The following is a 24261-nucleotide window of genomic DNA, read 5'->3' on the forward strand; positions in this document are numbered from 1 at the left end:
AATGTCACCATGGTTGTTTAATATATTTATAGATGGGGTTGTAAAAGAAGTAAATGCTAGGGTGTTCGGGAGAGGGGTAGGATTAAATTATGGGGAATCAAATTCAAAATGGGAATTGACACAGTTACTCTTTGCTGATGATACTGTGCTTATGGGAGATTCTAAAGAAAAATTGCAAAGGTTAGTGGATGAGTTTGAGAATGTGTGTAAAGGTAGAAAGTTGAAAGTGAACATAGAAAAGAGTAAGGTGATGAGGGTATCAAATGATTTAGATAAAGAAAAATTGGATATCAAATTGGGGAGGAGGAGTATGGAAGAAGTGAATGTTTTCAGATACTTGGGAGTTGACGTGTTGGCGGATGGATTTATGAAGGATGAGGTTAATCATAGAATTGATGAGGGAAAACAGGTGAGTCGTGCGTTGAGGTATATGTGGTGTCAAAAAACGTTATCTATGGAGGCAAAGAAGGGAATGTATGAAAGTATAGTAGTACCAACACTCTTATATGGATGTGAAGCTTGGGTGGTAAATGCAGCAGCGAGGAGACAGTTGGAGGCAGTGGAGATGTCCTGTCTAAGGGCAATGTGTGGTGTAAATATTATGCAGAAAATTCGGAGTGTGGAAATTAGGAGAAGGTGTGGAGTTAATAAAAGCATTAGTCAGAGGGCAGAAGAGGGGTTGTTGAGGTGGTTTGGTCATTTAGAGAGAATGGATCAAAGTAGAATGACATGGAAAGCATATAAATCTATAGGGGAAGGAAAGAGGGGTAGGGGTCGTCCTTGAAAGGGTTGGAAAGAGGGGGTAAAGGAGGTTTTGTGGGCGAGGGGCTTGGACTTCCAGCAAGCGTGCATGAGCGTGTTAGATAGGAGTGAATGGAGACGAATGATACTTGGGACCTGACGATCTGTTGGAGTGTGAGCAGGGTAATATTTAGTGAAGGGATTCAGGGAAACCGGTTATTTTCATATAGTCGGACTTGAGTCCTGGAAATGGGAAGTACAATGCCTGCACTTTAACCCTTTGACTGTTTCAGGCCCCTCTCTGAAACTGTCATTCTATGTCGCTCAATTTTTGAAAAAAAAAAAAATTATTTTTTCTTATGAAATGATAGAGAATCTTTTCCCGATGGTAATGACACCAAAAGTTCGAAATTTGGTCGAAAACTCGTGGAATTATGCTCCCGCAAAGTTAGTGGTCTCGGCGACATATGCGTATCGGCGATTTCGCCGAATTTGAGCCCAATTTTCAGCCAATTCCATTGTTCCAGTTGACCAAACTCATAGCTATTTCTTTAGAACTCCATTTTATCTATCAGCTGAGTACAAGAAACCTCCCATTTACTAATTTGGACTACCCAATATGGTGGTCAGAAATTGGCAATTTGGCCAATTTCACGCAAAATAAAAAAGATGCCAATTTCAAAATAGGGTCCAGAATAAACAAGGTAGACATTCGTGGCACTAAAATAACATATGCTCTGTTCATTAGTCACATCTCTAGGCCCCTCTTATATTATTATTGCTTTCTATTTTGATTTTTTATTCATACAAAAAAATGCAAAATTTACTGTTATGCAGACGACTGCATTATTGTAAAAATGGTATAAATAATATCAGTGCACTAGTGAAAGAATATTAGACTCCCCAGTTGACGTGTATTGGACGTGTGGTGTGATTTATGTACTCTTGAACATTGGTAAAAATCGAACATTTCCGCTACTTTGAGCTCAGTTTCAAGGTCGTTTTCATCGTAAAAGTAATGAAAATCATCTCTATTTCTGTAATATGTTTTCCATTTTATCACCTAAGACCATGAAAACGCGAATACAACGATAAATACTATACGAAAATACACCTCAAAGTCGGCGTTTTATTCCAAAAAAACGATCAGAGTTTTTTTTTTCTCATTACGCAATGTGTGCTGCAGGATTTTTTTTATGTGGTGCACACTGACCACACAGACCCATTCTCTCACATGTGGGCCTACCAGCTTTCTCCCACTTGATTTGAAGCCGCTAGAATTATTGAGTATATATACGTCAGAAACATTGGCTCGTAAGACGTATTTATACGTCGAAAACAGTCAAAGGGTTAAAGGAGGGGTTTGGGATATTGGCAGTTTGGAGGGATATGTTGTGTATCTTTATACGTATATGCTTCTAAACTGTTGTATTCTGAACACCTCTGCAAAAGCAGTGATAATGTGTGAGTGTGGTGAAAGTGTTGAATGATGATGAAAGTATTTTCTTTTTGGGGATTTTCTTTCTTTTTTGGGTCACCCTGCCTCGGTGGGAGACGACCAACTTGTTGAAAAAAAATATATATATATATATATATATATATATATATATATATATCTATATGTGTGTGTGTATATATATATATATATATATAATGTGTGTATACATATATACATTGTGTATATATATACATGTGTGTGTGTGTATATATACAGTAGGGCCCCACTTATACGGCGGGTTAGGTTCCAGGCTGTCGCCGGAAAGCAGACATCGCCGGAAGGCAGAACTCCATTTTTTTCCATTTATAAATGCATATAACTGCCAGACAACAAGTTTACACTAAATTATATTAAGTTAGTAATAGAACTAGGCATTAAAAACACACAAAGTAAAATACAGTCACAGTAAATTCATTACTTATCTTAAAGTATTTGTAATCTTAATGTAGGGAGAGAGGTGAGTAGTAGTATTTATTTGTAGGAAGTCAGGTGCAGGTAGCCCAGGTGTAGGTAGCACTGGCTCCCCGTCTCAAACTTAATATACGATATTTAAAACATCCCAGAGAGGTAAAATGCACATACAGTACTCATTATTTACCTTAAAATATGTGTAGTCTTAATGTAGGAAGAGAGGGGAGTAGTATTTATTTGTATAAAGTCAGTGTAGGTAGCCGGTAGGTATAGCCTGGGCTACACCTACCGGCTACCTACACTGTGGCCCAGAGCCATATTATTAACATCAACATGCCTTGTTCACTGAATTTAATCATTTCTAACAACTACCTATAGATGCCATCATAAACGAAGGTAGAAGTAATGAATAATTCATGCCGAAAATTGTAAACAAAAGCGGAGTGGGGGAGTGGCTGGGCCAAACGCAGATTCATACACGTTTTCTCTGATGGCTGAGCAGAGAAAACGTAATGTTGTCCCTCCACCCGGCTCCACAAGTATTATTATCAGAGCATGTAAAATATGCAATAAATGCCAGATAACAAGTTTACACTAACTTATATTAAGTTAGCAATAGAAATAGGCATTAAAAACACAATAAAAGGTAAGATACACACAGAGTACACTTATTACTTACCTTAAAATATTAATATTAGTGTGTGAGAGGTGAGTGGCAGGGTGTTTATTGAATAAAATCAGAATGGCACACCATCATCCTCTAACTTGGCACTTAAAGCAAGAGGATTACGACTTCTCTTTTTATTACAGCTAACCTTAGACGCCATCATCATTGAGAGCCAACTAGTTAACGAAAGAGTGAACGAGAGAGAGAACGAGATACAGAGTTGAGACAATGTAAGAACACAAACTGAACAGGTAGTGGACGATCACTTGGTCAGACGAAATAAATGCGTATTAATATGTGTCTACTTTTAGTTCATTCATGTCCATTTGTAAGAGTTTGTAGAACATTTACCTCAATATTTTTTTATTTTAATAATTACCTCACAATACAAATACTCTTACATTGTGTACAAGTTGTACAAATTAGTTCAGAATAAACAAACAGCAACACACCATTTTTTGAGTGAATGAAGATAATAATAATAATAATAATTATTATTATTACTATTTATTATAAAAAGCACTAAACCCACAAGGGTCATGAATTGCTATACATAGAGTAAAGGCATATGAAAAGAATATTTTTCTACAGTTATCCCCCAGTGTTTGACTAGAGAAAACATAATTCTTCCGACACTACCTACACAGCTGCTTTGTAAACAAATCTCATATTTACATCAATTTTTATTCTGAGTGTATATATCATGTTTATATGCTATGTAATGGGTTTCATATATAATTTTGAGGAGAATATCATAGATGGATTAATGAAAATGCCTATACAGTGGACCCCCGGTTAACGATATTTTTTCACTCCAGAAGTATGTTCAGGTGCCAGTACTGACCGAATTTGTTCCCATAAGAAATATTGTGAAGTAGATTAGTCCATTTCAGACCCCCAAACATACACGTACAAACGCACTTACATAAATACACTTACATAAATACACTTACATAATTGGTCGCATTCAGAGGTAATCGTTATGCGGGGGTCCACTGTATTGATGTAAAATAAGACATTTAGTGTGCCCAAGAGTGATTATTATTGCGTAGTATTGGCGTCATGAGTAGAGAGAGACTTAGCGATTTTAATGTGTACCTGCACACCAGCACAGTGTAAGTATATTTAGGTACAGGTACACATAAGTATAATTATCAGAGTACATATAAAATATGCTGTAACTTTAAAACGCCTGAAATTTTGGAAAGTTTCCTGACATAATAGATGTGGTCACAGAAAATGTAAACAAACTGGGTGGGGGGCGCCATATTTAAAAGACCGCTTACCATATTGCAAATTTTGGTCATAATTTGGCATCGCCGTATTAGCGGAACGCCGTAAAGCGGGGCCTTACTGTACATGTGTGTGTGTATATATATATATGTATTGTGTATATATATATACATTGTGTGATATATACACACACACACACACACACACACACACACACACACACACACACACACACACACACATGCACGAAGCATTAAACTACAGACATGTGTGTCTGACATGTATAGTATGTAAAGTCATGGAGAAGATTATCAGGAGAAGAGTGGTTGAGCACCTAGAAAGGAATGAGCTTATCAGTGACAGCCAGCACGGTTTCAGGGATGGGAAATCCTGTGTCACAAACCTACTGGAATTTTATGACAGGTTGACAGCAGTAAGACAAGAGAGGGGTGGGTAGATTGCATTTTCTTGGATTGTAAGGTGTTTGACACAGTTCCACACAAGAGATTAGTGCAAAGGCTGAAGGACCAGGCAGGGATAACAGAGAAGGCACTAGAATGGATCAGGAATACCTGTCAGGAAGACAACAGCGGGTCATGGTACATGGCGAGGTGTCAGAGTGGGTGCCTGTGATGAACAGGGCTCCACAGAGGTCAGTCCTAAGACTGGTGCTGTTTCTCATACGTATTTGTGAATGACACAACGGAAGGAATAGAATCCGAAGTGTCCCTGTTTGCAGATGATGTGAAGTTGATGAATAGAATCCAATTGGATGAGGACCAGGCAGAACTACAAGGGGATCTGGACAGGCTGCAGGCCTGATCCAGCAACTGGCTCCTGGAGCTCAGCCCCACTAAGTGCAAAGTCATGAAGATTGGGAAGGGCAAAGAAGACCGCAGACAGAGTACAGTCTTTGCAGTCAGAGACTGTAAACCTCATTCAAGGAAAAGGATCTTGGGGTGAGTATAACACCGGGGACATCTCCTGAGGTGCACATCAATCAAATAACTGCTGCAGCGTACAGGAGCCTAGCAAACCCAAGAACAGCATTCCAACATCTTAACAAGGAATCATTCAGGACCCTGTACACTGTATACGTTAGACCCATATTGGAATATGCAGCACCTGTTTGGAACCCACACCTAGCCAAGCACATAAGGAAACTAGAGAAAGTGCAAAGGTTTGCAATAAGACTAGTCTCGGAGCTAAGGGGTATGTCCTACAAGGAGAGGTTAAGGGAAATCTACCTGACAACACTGGAGGACAGGAGAGATGGGGGGACATGATAACGACATATAAAATACTGAGAGGAATCGACAAGGTGGACAGAGGATGTTCCAGAGATGTGACACAGCAACAAGGGGTCACATTTGGAAGTTGAAGACTCGGATGAATTACAGGGATGTTAGGAAGTATTTCTTCAGTTACAGAGTTGTCAGGAAGTGGAATAGTCTGGGAAGTGATGTAGTGCAGGCTGGATCCATACATAGCTCTAAGAAGAGGTATGATAAAGCTCATGGAGCAGGTGGTAGCAGCCAGTGAAGAGGCAGGGCCAGGAGCTGTGACTCAACCCCTGCAACCACAACTATGTGAGTACACAGACAGACACACACACACACACAGACACAAGCGGGGTTCCACAGGGGTCAGTCCTAGGTCCTGTACTGTTTTTGGTATATGTGAATGACATAACGGAAGGGATAGACTCAGAAGTGTCCTTGTTTGCAGATGATGCGAAGTTAATGAGGAGAATCATATCGGTCGAGGATCAGGCAGGACTACAAAGAGACCTGGACAGGCTACAAGCCTGGTCCAGCAACTGGCTCCTTGAATTTAACTCTGCCAAATGCAAAGTCATAAAGATTAGGGAAGGGCAAAGAAGACCGCAGACTCAGTATAGTCTAGGTGGCCAAAGACTGCAAACCTCACTCAAGGAAAAAGATCTTGGGGCGAGTATAACACCGAGCACATCTCCTGAGGCACACATCAGTCAGATAACTGCTGCAGCGTACAGGCATCTGGCAAACCTAAAGATAGCATTCCAATACCTCAGTAAGGAATTGTTCAAGACTCTGTTCACCATTTATGTCAGGCCCATACTGGAGTATGCAGCAACAGTTTGGAATCCACACCTTGTCAAGCACATCAAGAAATAAGAGAAAGTGCAAAGGTTTACAACAAGAGTAGTCCCAGAGCTAAGGGGATTGTCCTATGAAGAAAGGTTAAGAGAAATCGGCCTGATGACACCGGAGGACAGGAGGGTCAGGGGAGACATGATAACGACATATAAAATACTCCACGGAATAGACAAGGTGGACAAAGACAGGATGTTCCAGAGATGGGACACAGGAACAAGAGGTCACAATTGGAAGTGGAAGACTCAGATGAGTCAAAGGGATGTTAGGAAGTATTTCTTCAGAGTTGTCAGGCAATGGAATAGCCTGGAAAGTGACGTAGTGGAGGTGGGAACCATACATAGTTTTATGACGAGGTTTGATAAAGCTCGTGGAGCAGGGAGAGAGGACCCAGTAGCAATCAGTGAAGAGGCAGGGCCAGGAGCTATGACTCAACCCCTGCAACCACAAATAGGTGAGTACACATACATTACAAACTCCACCCTCACAGCAACCACCCATAGTTCCCTATCAGGTCTCCCACTTCCCCAATCCCCCCCCCCCCCCCCGACCACAGTTTTAGAAAAGAAGTTGAAGGTTTGGTATACAAATGCAGAGGGAATAACAAATAAGTGTGAAGAGTGCCATGACAGAATCAAGGAGACATCCCCAGACATAATAGCACTCGCAGAAATGAAACTCACCAGGATAACAGATGTAATCTTTCCACCCGGATATCAAATCCTCAGGAAAGATAGAGGGAGGAGAGGGGGAGGAGGAGTTGCAATGCTCATTAAAAACCGGTGGGGATTCAAGGAAATGGATGGAATGTGCGAAAGGGACTACTTAGTAGGAACAATCCAGTCTGAGGGCCATAAGGTGGTAATTGCAGTAATGTACAACCTGCCACAAAACTGCAGGAGGCCATGAGAAGAATACGATGAGAGCAACAGAGCAATGGTCGAAACACTAGCCGAGGTGGCCAGAAGAGCTCACATGGGGGGAGCAAAGTTACTAGTTATGGGGGATCTCAATCACAAGGAGATTGACTGGGAAAACCTGGAGCCCCATGGGGGTCCCGAAACATGGAGAACCAAGATGATGGGTGTGGTACTGGGAAACCTCATGCATCAACATGTTAGAGATACTACCAGAAAGAGAGAGGTGAGGATGATCCAGCAAGACTGGACCTAGTCTTAACCTTGAGTAGTTCGGACATCAATGATATCACGTATGAAAGGCCCCTTGGAGCTAGTGATCATGTGGTTGTGCTTTGATTACATAGTTGAGCCACAAGTGATGAGAGCAGAAGGAATAGGACAGGAAAAACCAAACTACAAAAGGGGCAACTACACAGGCATGAGGAACTTCCTGCAAGATGTTCAGTGGGAGAGAGAACTGGCAGGAAAACCAGTAAAAGAAATGATGGACTATGTGACAACAAAATGCAAGGAGGCAGAGGAGAAGTTTGTTCCCAAGGGAAACAGAAATAATGGGAAGTCCAGAACGAGTCCTTGGTTCACCCGAAGGTGTAGGGAGGCAAGAACTAGGTGCACTAGAGAATGGAAAAGGTATGGAAGACAAAGGACCCATGAAAATAGAGAGATCAGCCAAAGAGCCAGAAATGAATATGCACAAATAAGGGAGGCTCAGCAACAATATGAAAATGACATAGCATCGAAAGTCGAGTCTGACCCAAAGCTGTTGTATAGCCACATCAGGAGGAAAACAACAGTCAAGGACCAGGTAATCAGACTGAGGAAGTTCACAAGAAACGACCAAGAGGTATGTGAGGAGCTCAACATGAAATTTAAAGAAGTATTTACAGTGGAAACAGGTAGGACTCCAGGAATTCAGAACAGGGAGGTACACCAACAAGTGTTGGATGAGGTACACATAACTGAGGAGGAGGTGAAGAAGTTGCTATGTGAACTTGATACCTCAAAGGCAGTGAGACCAGACATCTCTTGTTAGGTTCTTAGAGAGGGAGCAGAGATCCTGTGTATGCCACTAACAAAGATCTTCACTTAAATTGAAACTGGACAATTACCTAAGGTATGGAAGATGGCAAATGTAGTCCCAGTTTTTAAAAAAGGAGACAGGCATGAGGCATTAAACTACAGACCTGTGTCACTAACGTGTATAGTATGCAAAGTCATAAAGATCATCATCAGGAGGAGAGTGGTGGAGCACCTGGAAAGAAACAAGCATATAATCGACAACCAGCATGGTTTCAGGGAAGGAAAATCCTGTGTCACAAACCTACTGGAGTTTTATGACAAGGTGACAGAAGTAAGACAAGAGTGAGAGGGGTGGATAGACTGCATTTTCTTGGACTGCAAGAAGGCCTTCGACACAGTTCCTCACAAAGGTTAATGCAAAAGCTAGAGGATCAGACACAACAGAAAAGGCACTGCAGTGGATCAGAGAATATCTGACAGGGAGGCAACATGTCATGGTACATGACGAGGTGTCAGAGTGGGCGCCTGTGACAGGCGGGGTTCCACAGGGGTCAGTCCTAGGACCTGTGCTGTTTTTGGTATATGTGAATGACATAACAGAGGGATAGACTCAGAAGTGTCATTTTTTGCAGATGATGTGAAGTTAATGAGGAGAATCAAATCATTCGAGGATCAGGCAGGGCTACAAAGAGACCTGGACAGGCTCCAAGCCTGGTCCAGCAACCGGCTTCTGGAATTTAACCCTGCCAAATGCAAAGTCATGAAGATCGGGGAAGGGCAAAGAAGACCACAGACAGAGTATAGTCTAGGTGGCCAAAGACTGCAAACTTCACTCAAGAAAAAAGATCCTGGGGATGAGTATAATACCAAGCACATATCCTGAGGTGCATGTCAGATAACTGCTGCAGCATATGGGTGTCTGGTAAACCTAAGGATAGCGTTCCGGTACCTCAGTAAGGAATCGTTCAAGATTCTGTACACCATATACATCAGGCCCATACTGGAGTATGCAGCACCAGTTTGGAATCCACACCTGGTCAAGCACGTTAAGAAATTAGAGAAAGTGCAAAGGTTTGCAACTAGTCCAAGAGCTAAGGGGATTGTCCTACAAAGAAAGGTTAAGGGAAATTGGCCTGACAACACTGGAGGACAGGAGGGTCAGGGGAGATATGATAATGACATATAAAATACTGTGCAGAATAGTCAGGGTGGACAAAGAGAGAATGTTCCAGAGATGGGACACAGAAACAAGAGGTCACAATTGGAAGTTGAAGACTCAGACGAGTCAAAGGGATGTTAGGGAGTATTTCTTCAGTCATAGAGTTGTCAGGAAGTGGAATAGCCTAGAAAGTGATGTAGTGGAGGCAGAAACCATACATAGTTTTAAGATGAGGTTTGATAAAGCTCATGGAGCAGGGAGAGGACCTAGTAGCAATCAGTGAAGTGGCGGGGCCAGGAGCTATGACTCAACCCCTGCAACCACAAATAGGCGAGTACGTACACGTGCACACACACACACACACACACACACACACACACACACACACACACACACACACACACACACACACACACACACACACACACACACACACACACACACACAAATTTGTGCTTGCAAAGGTAAATTCATGGTTCCTAAGCCTGCCTATTGAGCTACTTTGACCAGTATTATGATGTAAATGATATGTAATACTGACAATTAGATGAGTAAGAGACATGTTGAGATGTGGAGAGGTTGGGTGTCTTCATTGTTGAAATGTGTTGCCTACACAGGCTTTTTCAGGCAAATACAGAAGAGACAGCAGAAGCAGTCACATCTCCATTGTTATTCTTCAGCTTTGCATTGTTCAGGACTATGGTGCTGAATTCTTCTTAAATCTGAGGGACTGACCATTTCAAATGCACCACTTCAAGGTTGATGGGCTGATTGTATCATCTTTGCATCTCCACTGCTTCTGCTGTGTCCACTGTATTTGACTGAGGAAGCCTACTGTGTAGGCACAACATTTCAATTGTCCAACACGTGTCTTACTCATTTTTTACTGCAATACTGGTTTTTGACTTCTTGAACCATACTGTTTCTTTTCACTTATGAATACTATTAAATATTGTTTAATTAATGTAACATGTTTATTAAAAAGACTAGCATTATAATTCAGTATACAGTGCAACAGATACTTATTCTGTGGTATACATAGGTAGTAAGTATCGTATAATATAAATTAATGCCTTGGTTCCTCCAATCTAAATAATAAATTACACATTACCAATCTCTGCCAAACAAATGTGTGTGTTGGATGCAAGTAGGGAGTGCCTAGCATGGACTTGCTGCTGAGCTCCTCTATACTTATGTAATGATTGGGTATGAGTAGAGCCTGCCTAGCATGAGCCAGTAGGAATATTGAAGTGCTCTGTTCTCGTGTAATAGCTAGATAAGAGTATGATCTGCCTAGCATGAGGCAGTAGTTTGCCATAGTAGTAGTTTTCTGTTTTTGTAACTAATACTGTAAAGTTATGTTACTATTTTTTTTTTTTTTTGGCAATTTTTCCAAGTTTCGCTTAGAATTTATTTCACATCAGAATCATCTGATCCCATTTAAAATCCCTGAAAAACCAGAGGAGCCTTACACAGGAGATATATGAAAAATTAAGGATACTTTTGGCAGAATGCTAAGGGTTAACCTATTAATGCAGTTGAGCTATACCAGAGAACATACAGTTTTTACTAAATGTATTCATACTTTGTGTATGTTTACTGCAGCAAACCAGAATGGGTGAAGCAGCTCTACGCATGTACAAAGCACCTGCAATTGTTCAACTGAGATTGCTTAAGAATTATAAATTATGATAAGGATGATCATATAAATCTGGGGTGGAGGGAAAGAGGGGTAGGGGTTATCCTACAAAAGGTTGGAAGAAAGAGGTTTTGAGTGCTGGGGCTTGGACATCCAATAGGCTTGTGTGAGTGTGCTGGATAGGAGTGGAGGCAAGTGGTTTTCATGATTTGATATGCTGTTGGACTGTAAGCAAGTTAATATTTAAGTTGTTATTATTATTATTATTATTACTACTACTGAAGGCCTACTGGGCTATGCTAAGGAAGTCGAACTCTCATCCAACCATTAACAAGAACGTAAAGGTTTTAAATCTTTGAGTCACAACTGGTAGGTATTTTGTGCAACATCGAAACTCTCTGACAACTTTTAAGGTGGTTTTATTAGCTTCAATTATGTGTACTAATACGTTTGTTCTGAATAAATGTTATAACTATTTACCAGTCATTACCACTACTACTACTACTACTACTACTGCTGCTACCACCACCACTACTATCAATTCCTCCCACACAACACTCAACCACAGCAGTGAGGAAGTGGTGAGCATATGTTACATATTGTTACATAGATTCAAGAGAAAAAGAGAGTATTGTTACATAGATGCAAGAGAAAAACAGAGAGTGAGAGAGAGGGTAAAGAAATAGGAGGCAATCTAGCTGCTGCTGGCCCCTACACAATTGTCACCCCATTCCTCTCATGCTTAATCAGAGCAATGAAGTGAGAGCATATGTACAGTGTATTTGTGTTAAATATAATGTTAAGAGAGGGTGGGAGTGAATAGGACAGTGAGAATTTAAAAAAAAAAAGTGAGACAGTTCAATTGCTGCCTGCCTCGAAAAATCTGTACTGCACTGTAATTTATACTGCATTGTACCTCTCCTCTGTTTAACTAACATGTATACATTAATTAAACAATGTTTAATTTTAATTGTAAATGAACATAACTAAACTTTAAAATATTGGGAAAAATTCTTTGGAAAAAATAACTGATGTTAAATGTAGAATATTATGGCTCAGGAATGACTCTCCGATTGTAACAGATTTGTGTGTGATAACTGGCTCCAAATACTGAACAACTGGCTTACGATGAATTTTCTGGAACACATTAATGTTGTAAGTTGGGGTCCCTGTATAAACATGTTTTTACAAAAAAAAAAAATGTGTCAGACATACAGCCTTTATAATCTTGTCTTCTTAAAAGTTATGTAGAATGTTCATATGAGTAGCAGGAGCACTTTCAATTTTATCTAACAAAATGACACTGGTAACTAATTGCAAGGATAGCATGGTGTGGCAAAAGGTTTAATGCATGAATACCTGCAATGCATTGTCAGATGGACTTTCAGAAATCTTTATAATGCAAGCCACAACCATTTGGAAGCAAATGTAGGCATTTAATTCAGACGAATTTCTCTGACTTTTGGTGCCCAATATTTGCTGTATAGCCCTTGTGGCTTAGCACTTCTTTTTGATTATAATAATAATAATGGTGCCCAATATGAGGGACAGCATGTATGCCTGTCATTCAGAGAGGTGCAGGCTTGGTTCACATGTTCAGTTATTTTACCTACTTTCTCGAACTTAGCACAATGCATTAAGAATTTAAAGTTTACCCCTTTTAGATTAGTCCATTTTTTCTTGTCTTTTTTTTTTATCTCTTCCATTTCTCGCTTCATTATACGTTTCCTTGGTTAATATAATTTAGTTGATCATATGCTTTACACTTATTGTTGAAGTGAGTTACAACTACTCTGTGCGATGTATACTTACTGAATAGAAAATTCATGAAAATAGTTTTTGGCATAATTTTGGGTACTAGGATGTGTAATGATAATTAACAATATAAATTTGAGGAAACCTTATAAAAAATACAGTAAAGGTAAATTGCATGTGGTACATATTAATAATTTAGAAAAATAAATTTTAACTATTTTTTACAAGCTATCATTATAAATAATTGATGTCACTATATTAACCATTTAAAATGTGTTCTAAGTTTGATATGATATCCAACCTTCCGTTCTCAGTTCTTTACCTAGAAAAAACACGTATGTACATTGACTCCTTTCTAATATGCACTTTTAAGTATTTCTTGTTTAGGTATTGGTGCATGGTATGTATAGTTTTCCTGTTTGTGCATGGCATGTACAGTTTAGTTCCTGCTCCATATAAAAATGGTAAGTAATGTTGGCTTATATAAGCATTTGCATACAGTGTTAAGTATGATTTAAAGTTTAAATAGAAATATCATAATTTATGCTGGGTCTGGCATTCAGTGGTCATCACTGTTGCATTAATGTGATATATACTTACAAATTTGTTTAGTGTGTAAAATAAGTGTGTATATCCTGTACACTTACTAAATATACTGACTTGTAAACTTTTAAGATAATACTGTTTAATTGTTAATAGATTATCTTTGTAAATGACTTAACCCTGACTAAATTAAGTAAATATATAGAATGTTTGTTAGTCTTTTAGCTATCATTTATTTTCATTACTAACCTAATTGACTTTCTTGGGCCATGGTTATATTTCATCTGAGGAAAGTGTTACCCTGTTACTTTGAACATTGGTTAGTAAGTTTTGAAGGCATTGTGTTATAACTTGACTACAAGGTAAATTTTACAACCTGAATACATAAGGTCACCTAATAAAAATTTATGCACTATACTGTATTATATTATAATAACAGTATAGTATTCCTTCACTTCGAATATTTTTCTGAACAATTTAAGTCAAACAAATCACTTTTTACTTCTCATAATTTTATATATATGGCAAGGCTCAAAGATAAACCATTGAGCAAGAGCATGAGGTGTTCATCGCGTTACTTTACGTTTCGAACATCTGATGCATGTTGGTCTTATCATTATTATTATTTACTACCATTACTATATTTATGGGGAAAGTGCTAAACCCAAGGGGTTAAGCATTTACACCATAAATGTACACAAGTCATGGAGGCTTGTGTAGAGTCCTCCCAAGCATCATGGTGCACCTCCCTTGAAGAATATGTCCGTAGAGCTCATGCTCAGACCCATTTTTCAATATTTAAACAATCATAATTATTTTTATTATCATAGTATTATTATATTAATAACACATCAACCTTTACCTACCAAGGTAGTGTTTCTAGTTTTTTTAGGTCAATCGAGAAACACTTTCACTGTCATTAATTCAGTCACTATCTTGCCAGAGGTGTGCTAGCATCACAGCTCAGATAACCTTCTGAATTGCAAAATCCCCATCCATCCTTCAGAGTTCAGGCACTGTACTTCCTACCACCACCCATCCTTCAGAGTGCAGGCACTGTACTTCCTACCACCACCCATCCTTCAGAGTGCAGGCACTGTACTTCCTACCACCACCTAGCACCTACAATCCCAGCCCACCACCCACCACATAAAACTGCCCAGGATAAGATAAATGGAAGTGAACATGGCTAGAAATAAGATCTGTTGTATATATGAAAAATTTTTTGGAAGAAATATTAGGGGTATTGATTGTGAATGTGGTAAAACATCCCTTATATCATGTAGAAAAGTTTAATTCAACCATGAGAACCACAAAAAATGACCTAAAATAGGAAAGACATTTCTGGATGTACTGAAAATTGAAAATCTAGAAAGCATAAGAAAGTTCCTAAGGAGCTTGCCAGATATATACAAAGAGTGGAAAACAAAGGGTAAGGAACAACAAAAAGGGGAGAAAGCAAAAATAAAAGTAAAGAGAAAGGCGTTGAAATAAGAGTGGAGAACGTCATTCAGAGCAAGTCAGAAAAAATCAAAACATGGGTACATAACGTTGAGAAAAAGGAAAGGGAGAAAGCTAGAACAAGAACAATGAAAATGAAAAAAGGGAAGAAATACACCTTGATGAAAGAAAGGAGAATTCAGATCAGGTTGCAGAACTTGGGAAAGACACAAAATCAGTAAATATTGTCAGTCAGAACATTTGCAGATACTATGTAAAAGGTATGTGCCTATATGGGAGAGCTTGCTTGAATAAACACAACAGAAAATGTGCAAACATTTTGAGAACGGGAAAGTGTCACTTTGACAGCAAGTAGAAAATGCAGAAACATTTTTCACTCCAACAGAAGGCCACGCTGACCAACTAACTGACATTAGTACAGATCCCATAGATTTCAGAAAAGAAATGGATAACATGCTACTCACTCAGCACCTGGAATGCCCTATTTATAAAGAAGTGCTAAGTACTACTAGCACAAGCCCTCAGTATTCTTTGGAGAAAGAGCTTATATCTAGATGAAATACTGGAGGCCTTAAAGAGTGCAGACATAGCTCCTTTGCATAAGGAAGGTAGCCCTAACTTCTCACATCATAAAAATCTTCGAAAGAATGATGAGACAGCAGATTATATATTTCATGGACCAGCACAACCAGCATTGTTTTAGAGAAGGATGATCATGCCTGTCACAGCTACTGAACCATTATGACAGAATTACGGAGGTGTTGGAAGACTACCAAAATACAGATGTGATTTCCACAGATTGTGCAAAGGCATTTGAAAAATGTGATAATGGGGTGATAGAGCACAAAATGAGGGCCATGGGCATTATGGGGAAGATAAGCAGATGGATTTTCAGGTTCCTAACACACAGAACACAAAAAGTAATAGTGAACAGAGCAAGATCCAGCATCAGCAAAGTAAAAAGCTCAGTGCCCCAAGGCACTGTCCTAGCACCTCTGCTGTTTCTCATCCTCATAGCAGACATAGATAAAAACACCCATCACACTTTTGTATTATCATTTGCAGATAACACTAAAATAAACATGAAAGTCAGTACAGTAGAAGACACTGAAAAAGTTCCAGCTGCTTAGGTATGGAAAGAATGAAGAACACAAAAGGAACACTATACATATACAAAACTCAAGAGGGTCACCAAATAGAACGAAAGGAACACGTAAAAGACCTGGGAATAATTATGTCAGCTGACCTTTCTTTTAAAGACCATAAAAAAAACAAAGATCACGACAGCCAGGAAGATGACAGGGTGGGTATTAAGAACTTTCAAAAGAAGGGAAATAATGCCAGTGGTGATACTCTTCAAATCGCTAGTGCTTCCTCATTTAGAATACTGCTCAGTGCTGATGGCCCCATTCAAAGCAGGAGAAATATCAGAGCTGGAACAAATACAGAGATCATTTACGACTCACATTGAGCCAGTAAAGCACCTAAGTTACTGGGGAGGCCTTCAAGTCTTGAACATGTACTCATTGTAGCGGAGGAGAGAAAGATACATGATAATAGTGGAATCTTACTTACAAGTGCATCCATGTGCGAGTTTTTCGAGATAAGAGCAGTTGCTCAGTTGATTTTTTGCTTCCAGATGCGAGTGGGCCTCAAGGGACGTTCCTTGACACTGGTGAGGGGCTCTTGCTCTTGATCTAGGGAATTGGATCTCATTTGTTTGTTGGAATATCTAATTGAAACTTGGGCAATGTATGATGGAAAGATGCTTCTTAACATAAACCAAAAATGAAAGAAATCGGACCATAAATAACGGAGTTCACTTCTCAGCCATTAGCCGCCCCTTAGCGGTACTTTCGTATGGTTTTTATGGTTGTATTCTCATTTTTTTGGTCTCATTTGATAGAATGGAAGATATATTACAGAAATAGATATAATTTCGATTGGTTTCACAATGAAAAGTACCTTGAAAATGAGCTCAAAGTAGCAGAAATGTTCGATTCTTTGGTGATGTTCAAGAGTAAACAAATGATGTCACTGTCCATTCCAATATTCAGTCATGAATGGGTTGACATTATTTATACAATTATTACAATAATGCAGTAGTCTGCATAACAGTAAATCTTCTATTTTTTGTGTGAATAAAAACTACAAATTTATATTATAATAATAATAATAATAACACGGTGGTACCTCGGGATACGAACTTCTCAAAACCTGAACAATTATGTAAGTTTATTTTTGTAAGTGATTTTGTAAGTGTATTTGTGGGGGTTGGAAATGGATTAATCTAATTTACATTATTCCTATGGGAACAAATTTATTCGGTATTGGCACTCGAACAGCCTTCTGGAACTAATTAAGTTCGTATCCCGAGGTACCACTGTACATATAATAATAATAGTAAACATAATAATAATAATACATGTATAATAATAATGTACTATACTGTACTGTAAAATACACGTAATTATAATAATAGACGGCTTTGAAAGGCCACTAGATGGCAGTGATTACCACAACAATGCAGGAGCGTTTGTGGCCACCTCCACTTGTCACATAATGACATTTTATTCATTCTAGAGTATGTATCAGGTTTCTGTGTTATTTATATTGTTTATTATGTCATATTAGATGAATTGTGATAGATAAATAAGCTGTATAGATGATGATAACCCATACTTCAGAGTGCAGGCACTACTTCCCACCACCACCCATCCTTCAGAGTGCAGGCACTGTACTTCCCACCTCCACCCATCCTTCAGAGTGCAGGCACTGTACTTCCCACATCCACCCATGCTTCAGAGTGCAGGCACTATACTTCCCACCTCCACCCATCCTCCAGAGTGCAGACACTGTACTTCCCACCTCCACCCATCCTCCAGAGTGCAGGCACTGTACTTCCCACATCCACCCATCCTTCAGGGTGTAGGCACTCTACTTCCCACTACCATCCATCCTTCATAGTGCAGGCACTGTGTTTCCCACTTCCACCCATCCTTCAGAGTGCAGGCACTACTTTCCACCTCCACCCATCCTTCAGAGTGCAGGCACTGTACCTCCCACCACCACCCATCCTTCAGAGTGCAGACACTGTACTTCCCACATCCACCCATCCTCCAGAGTGCAGGCACTGTACTTCCCACATCCACCCATCCTCCAGAATGCAGGCACTGTACTTCCCACATCCACCCATCCTTCAGAGTGTAGGCACTGTACTTCCCACTACCACCCATCCTTCATAGTGCAGGCACTGTGGCTTCCCACTTCCACCCATCCTTCAGAGTGCAGGCACTACTTTCCACCTCCACCCATCCTTCAGAGTGCAGGCACTGTACTTCCCACTTCCACCCATCCTTCAGAGTGCAGGCACTGTACTTCCCACTTCCACCCATCCTTCAGAGTGCAGGCACTGTACTTCCCACCACCACCCATCCTTCAGAGTGCAGACACTGTACTTCCTACATCCACCCATCCTCCAGAGTGCAGGCACTGTACTTCCCACATCCACCCATCCTCCAGAGTGCAGGCACTGTACTTCCCACATCCACCCATCCTTCAGAGTGTAGGCAATGTACTTACCACATCCACCCATCCTTCAGAGTGTAGGCAATGTACTTCCCACATCCACCCATCCTTCAGAGTGTAGGCAATGTACTTCCCTCATCCACCCATCCTTCAGAGTGTATGCAATGTACTTCCCACATCCACCCATCCTTCAGAGTGCAGGCACTGTACTTCCCACTACCACCCATCCTTCAGAGTGCAGGCACTGTGTTTCCCACTTCCACCCATCCTTCAGAGTGCAGGCACTACTTTCCACTTCCACCCATCCTTCAGAGTGTGGGCACTACTTTCCACCTCCACCCATCCTTCAGAGTGCAGGCACTGTACTTCCCACCTCCATCTAACCATTTTTCATGAATCCTTTCATAAATGTTACCGTCCTCACCCTCCAACAACATGTCAAATTGTAAAAACTGCTCCTATTGGTTTTGTCATAAAATCAACAGAGGACATTAAATAGCATAGTATTAAACATTTAAACTCAAAAATTTAGAAGTGTTAACATTTTACAATAGATTATCATGAATTCTGATGCAGGGTACCAGAGCACTTATTTTTTTTTCTGAACAGTCACCTTTTGTTACTTTACCTATTACTTACTAGTTTGGGATTTTGGGTGCGAGTTGGCAGTAAAATTACCACAAGAGTGTGGTGCATTGAGTAACAAATTGTTAAAGACTGTAAACACACTGGATCATTATCAAGTTATGGAGAAAGTTCAAAAACTGAGATGAAGATTTGAACATAGGGGTTAATATAATTGAACCATATGTCCTAAAATTAGGAAGTCTTAAGTTTAGGTATGACTGTATAATACTGTAATCTATAGCAGCCAGAAATTTAGTGCCCAAGGATTAGATCTGAGCTGCAAGATTTTAGTGTAGAAATTTAGGTATTTAATTATTGGTATGGATATGTATATGGGGTACATGTTATTCAAGGAGAAAAATAAAATATTTTTTAAACAATATATTTCATGAAGTGTGCACTGCTAGTTACCATGAAGTTTTAAAAAAAAATACTAGCATTTAAAGGAAAATGAAGGCTGAGGAGAATGAAGTGTTAAATGAAAGTGATCAGTCTGACCTACAGTAAAAACTTACTCTGCTACATATCTGTTTTGGTCAGTTGCTGTCAGTTTGTCTGATATAGGTAAAGGACCAATTGCATGTTTTAAGCTTATGTACAAAAGTTTGGATAATATATTATTGATTACCCTGCATTTGAGAACAATATTATTTGTGGGCTTGGTGCATGTATGACTTGGGCCACACTGAAAGTAAAAGAAAAAAAAGTGTTTTAAATGTATTATTATTATTATTATTATTATTATTATTATTATTATTATTATACATTAGTTCAGTTTTAAACTTACAAATAATGATGGAAATGCCTTTTCTGAATTGCATTTACATACTTTGGTTAATTTTCAAATTACACAACTTTTACACAGCTGTGTCTTACACATTCATTTCTTCAAGATACAATAACAAACATTCCATATGTGATGAAAAACCTATCTGGTATAATGTCACATGTGAGCAAATGTATGTAAAGAGCACTGGGGACTGATCCCATGAAATGTCAGATGAGAGTTGTTAACATGGCCGTTGATAACGAATGGTGAAATTCTTCTCAATATTCTCCTTTCTTAGTGAATGAGTTGTGAAAACTTTAGATGGTGCCCAATTACTCAGTAGAGGAACACGTGATCAGCTAACCTTCTGTCTAGGACACCAGTGTGACTAGACACTTCTGGCTACTGTCAAGTCTACAGAACTGGGATTTCCTTTGTGATGAGCAGTGGACTGTGCTAAAGCTTCTCCTGTTGCTATCAGTGTGACCTCTGTGTCTTGCAGTCTCTCTTTCTGATCTCCAATAAATGAAACCATGGAAGTCAAATTGATCTACGATGGACAGGAAGTTGTGGCTAACCAACATACCTCTTAGACATGGACAAATATGTGTCCACATGATCATTCATTCATTTAACCCTTTCAGTGTCAAGACCCCTGCTCTCAAACTTGCTCTCAGGGTCGAAGAATTGAAAAAAAAATTATCTTACGAAAGGTAATGAAAACAAAAGTATGAAATTTGGTGGAATTATGCTCTCGCAAAGTTAACATCATTTGTGTCCTCTGGAATATCAGCAAAAATCGAACATTTCTGCTACTTTGAGCTCAGTTTCAAGCTACTTTAAGTCTTGAAACTAATCAAAATCATCTCTGTATCTATCGTACGAGACCAAGAAACAGAGAATACAACCATAAAAAAAATTTGATAATACACAGCGAAGTCACTGTTTTAAACCAAAAACACAGTCGCAGTCTTTTTTTCTCATTATACACCGCGTGCTGCAGGATTTTTTTTTATATAGTGCACATTTACCGTATAGACCCATCCTCTCGTATCTAGGCCCAGATTTACTGCTCACAGCTTATCTGGGTGAGCTGAGCTCATGGCATCATGCTACGTGACCGACACTGACTTCAAAGCCGTGATACAATGAGACTGATACTGAAAGGGTTAATTGTCACACCTAATGGTTCTTAACCTGAGTGACCCATGCATCATTTATAATACAGTACCATGCCAGAATAATATATATATTATATATAAATTCTTAGACTTCCTTCTCTTTTCTCCAACATTGCAAGCTCCTGATTGTGTTGATTGCAACACTAAAGGCCTAGAGCTATCATTCAACTCCCTACATGGTTGTCTTGCATTATATATATACTATATAAGTATTTTTGTTTTACCATATCAGCTATAATATATAACACTTACATAATTGAATGAATTAAGTAACAGTCAGTAAAACAAATGCTGGAAATTACAAGCAAAACAAGTTAAATTTATTTTTCTTATTTTATGCTTAATATAGCCTTTTAATTTTTGTAATATAGAGCTTAAAATTTGATATTATTTTTAATATACGTACATGATACTGAAATATTTTTAAGTGCGTGCTTTACAATGATAGATCAAAATGAAGGTTTTGAACTCTTGTGTTTATTGATATTTGTTAGACTCGTCTAATAAATGTACACAATTGAATTTTGCATTTATCATTTAGATAAAAATTTAATTTGAGCTTCTCTTCCTCTCTAATCCATGTTATAGCTGAAGTAATATTTTAGTTAGCATCGACTTTCTATTAATGTGTGAGACACTTTCTCGTTGAGTATTGTCCAGTTGCTCTTACAGGGAGTCTCAGGTTTCTGACACGTGCCACTTTCTGGTCTCTATACAGTAACCCTCAGATATAATGGACTAATAGGGGATGACCATTAAATTGAAATATTAAAGAAGTGCACTACAGTACTTTAGTGTATACACAGTACAGTGATGTACACCCAATTTACAGATATACTGCAATAAACATTGAGAATTTACCCAGTGGATTTTGCCTATACAGTGGAACCTCAGTTTTCGTATGCCCTAGTTGGAGAAAATTCTCTATTAAATGCATTTTTTGTTGATATTTTGGGGTGTCTGGAATGGATTAATTGGTTCCATTCAGGACACCCAAAAATATTAATAAAAAAGTACATTTTATACAGAATGTTCTCCAAGAATTTTCTCCAACTAGGGCATATGAAAACCGAGGTTCCACTGTAATTTTCATATTCCATTTTGTCAAGGGTTTACTGTAGTAATTGTCATTTAATAGTTGCTATACTGATTTCTCAGAAATATTTTTATGATTTATGATTGAATTAACTAGTGGCTGTTGAAGGTTGATAAGGATAAAAAAAAATTAAATGACAAAAGAAATTGCAAATAATATATTTATACATTAAAAAAAAGTCTTCAGTCTGCACTGGAAGCCAGAAACTTTGACAGTATCTTTTACTTGCAGGATTCCATGAAATGAACTATAACTTTATTTCAAATGTTATAATTGTATTTAGTATAATTGCCAAATATTGAAAGCATCACAATTACAAACTATTTGACAGCAATTTAAATGACTGAGTCTAGTTTTATTCTTTTTTTGTGTGAAACCTTAGTTATGCTCCTGATTTTTGACAATGTATTAAAACATTTAGGTGGAGATGATGAAATCTGTCCATATGCTACGTTCCATCTTCTTGGATTCCGTGAAGAAATGGACCCCCAGCAGGCTGGCAATAACTTCCAGACATTTCCCTACCAGAATGGCCATGGATCTCAACAAAACTTCGTAAATTCTCCTGCTTCTCGAAGTATGGTAGGTGTGGTGTTTATGAGATGAAGTGACTGTATGGCAATGTTTGCTCTGTGCTAAGACTTTGGGGAATGAAATATCTAATTTTAGCCTCTTTTGTATAATAATTAACCCTTTCACTGTCACGACCCATGAAATTAAAAGTGCTGACAGTATGGCAATTTTTCAAATAAAAATTTTCTTCTGAAATGGTAGAGAATCTTTTTCCGAAGGAAATGATGCTCTATAAGTACAGGTGGGTGTGTGTGTGGGTGTGTGTGGGTGTGTGTGGGTGTGTGTGGGTGTGTGTGGGTGTGTGTGGGTGTGTGTGGGTGTGTGTGGGTGTGTGTGTGGGTGTGTGTGTGTGTGTGTGTGTGTGTGTGGGTGTGTGTGGGTGTGTGTGTGTGTGTGTGTGTGTGTGTGCGCGCGCGCACGCGTGTGCGTGTGTGTGTGTGTGTGTGTGTGTGTACGTACGTACTCACCTAGTTGAGGTTGCAGGGGTCTTCTGAAATGGTAGAGAATCTTTCTCCGAAGGAAATGACGCTCTATAAGTACGGGCGTGTGTGTGGTGTGTTTGTTTGTTTGTGTGTGTGTGTGTGTGTGTGTAGCATGCCTTCTTTTTTATCAACTGAGTTTAAGAAACTGCCCATTCAACTATCAAAGCTACCCTATAAAGTGCACAAAAGTTAGTAATTTGGCCATTTTACACAAAATTCAACAAATTCCACTTTAGCCCTTAAAGTGTCCAAATGTAGATCTACATTCACATGTGTAGCACTTCGAAAATAGATCTATTTTTTTTTTTTTTACATGCTTTCAAATGGAGAAAATAAAGGCCGGAGCGCTACGCACATGAACGTAGATATGCATTTGGACAGTTTAAGGGTTAAAAACAGAGTCCAAAATAAATGTAGGTATTCCAGCAACTAAAACAACTTACCCTCTGTTCATTAATCACATCCCCAAGCCTCTCCTATATAATACTTTCTCTATTTTATGGATATTTAAATATAACCAAGAATGAATGCTCAGTAACTCATCAAAGGTGCTACAAATTTGTACAACTATAAAGCCTCTTATTTGAAATACTCATTTGTACTTCATGTAATTTGTTTACTGTATTTTTACCACTGAATATATCATTACTTAGTTAATCTTAAGTTAATTTTAAGCCTGCCCACAATGCTCTGCATACTAGGGGCTTTCGGCATGTACACTCAACCACTGTATTTCTTTTGTACAACTAAATATCATGTAGAAATAATAATAAATAAATAAATGGTTTGGGCCATCCCAGTAATTGAAGCAGACCAAGTGAAA

The 24261-nt window shown here is 38.9% G+C and overlaps 1 protein-coding gene across 1 annotated transcript in view; it reads left to right on the top strand.

Moving 5' to 3' along the window:
• Dscam1 (Down syndrome cell adhesion molecule 1) overlaps nucleotides 1-24261 on the top strand; it is a gene marked incomplete in the record, with an annotated part of 1133347 nt that overhangs the window by 1002131 nt on the left and 106955 nt on the right. Inside the window, 1 exon segment of the mRNA XM_070098007.1 lies at nucleotides 22805-22965. Within this exon segment, the coding sequence (XP_069954108.1) occupies nucleotides 22805-22965 (161 nt within the window).

This window comes from Cherax quadricarinatus, chromosome 4 (genome assembly GCF_038502225.1).
Source record: "Cherax quadricarinatus isolate ZL_2023a chromosome 4, ASM3850222v1, whole genome shotgun sequence".
In the NCBI taxonomy this organism is placed as follows: Eukaryota; Metazoa; Arthropoda; class Malacostraca; order Decapoda; family Parastacidae; genus Cherax; species Cherax quadricarinatus.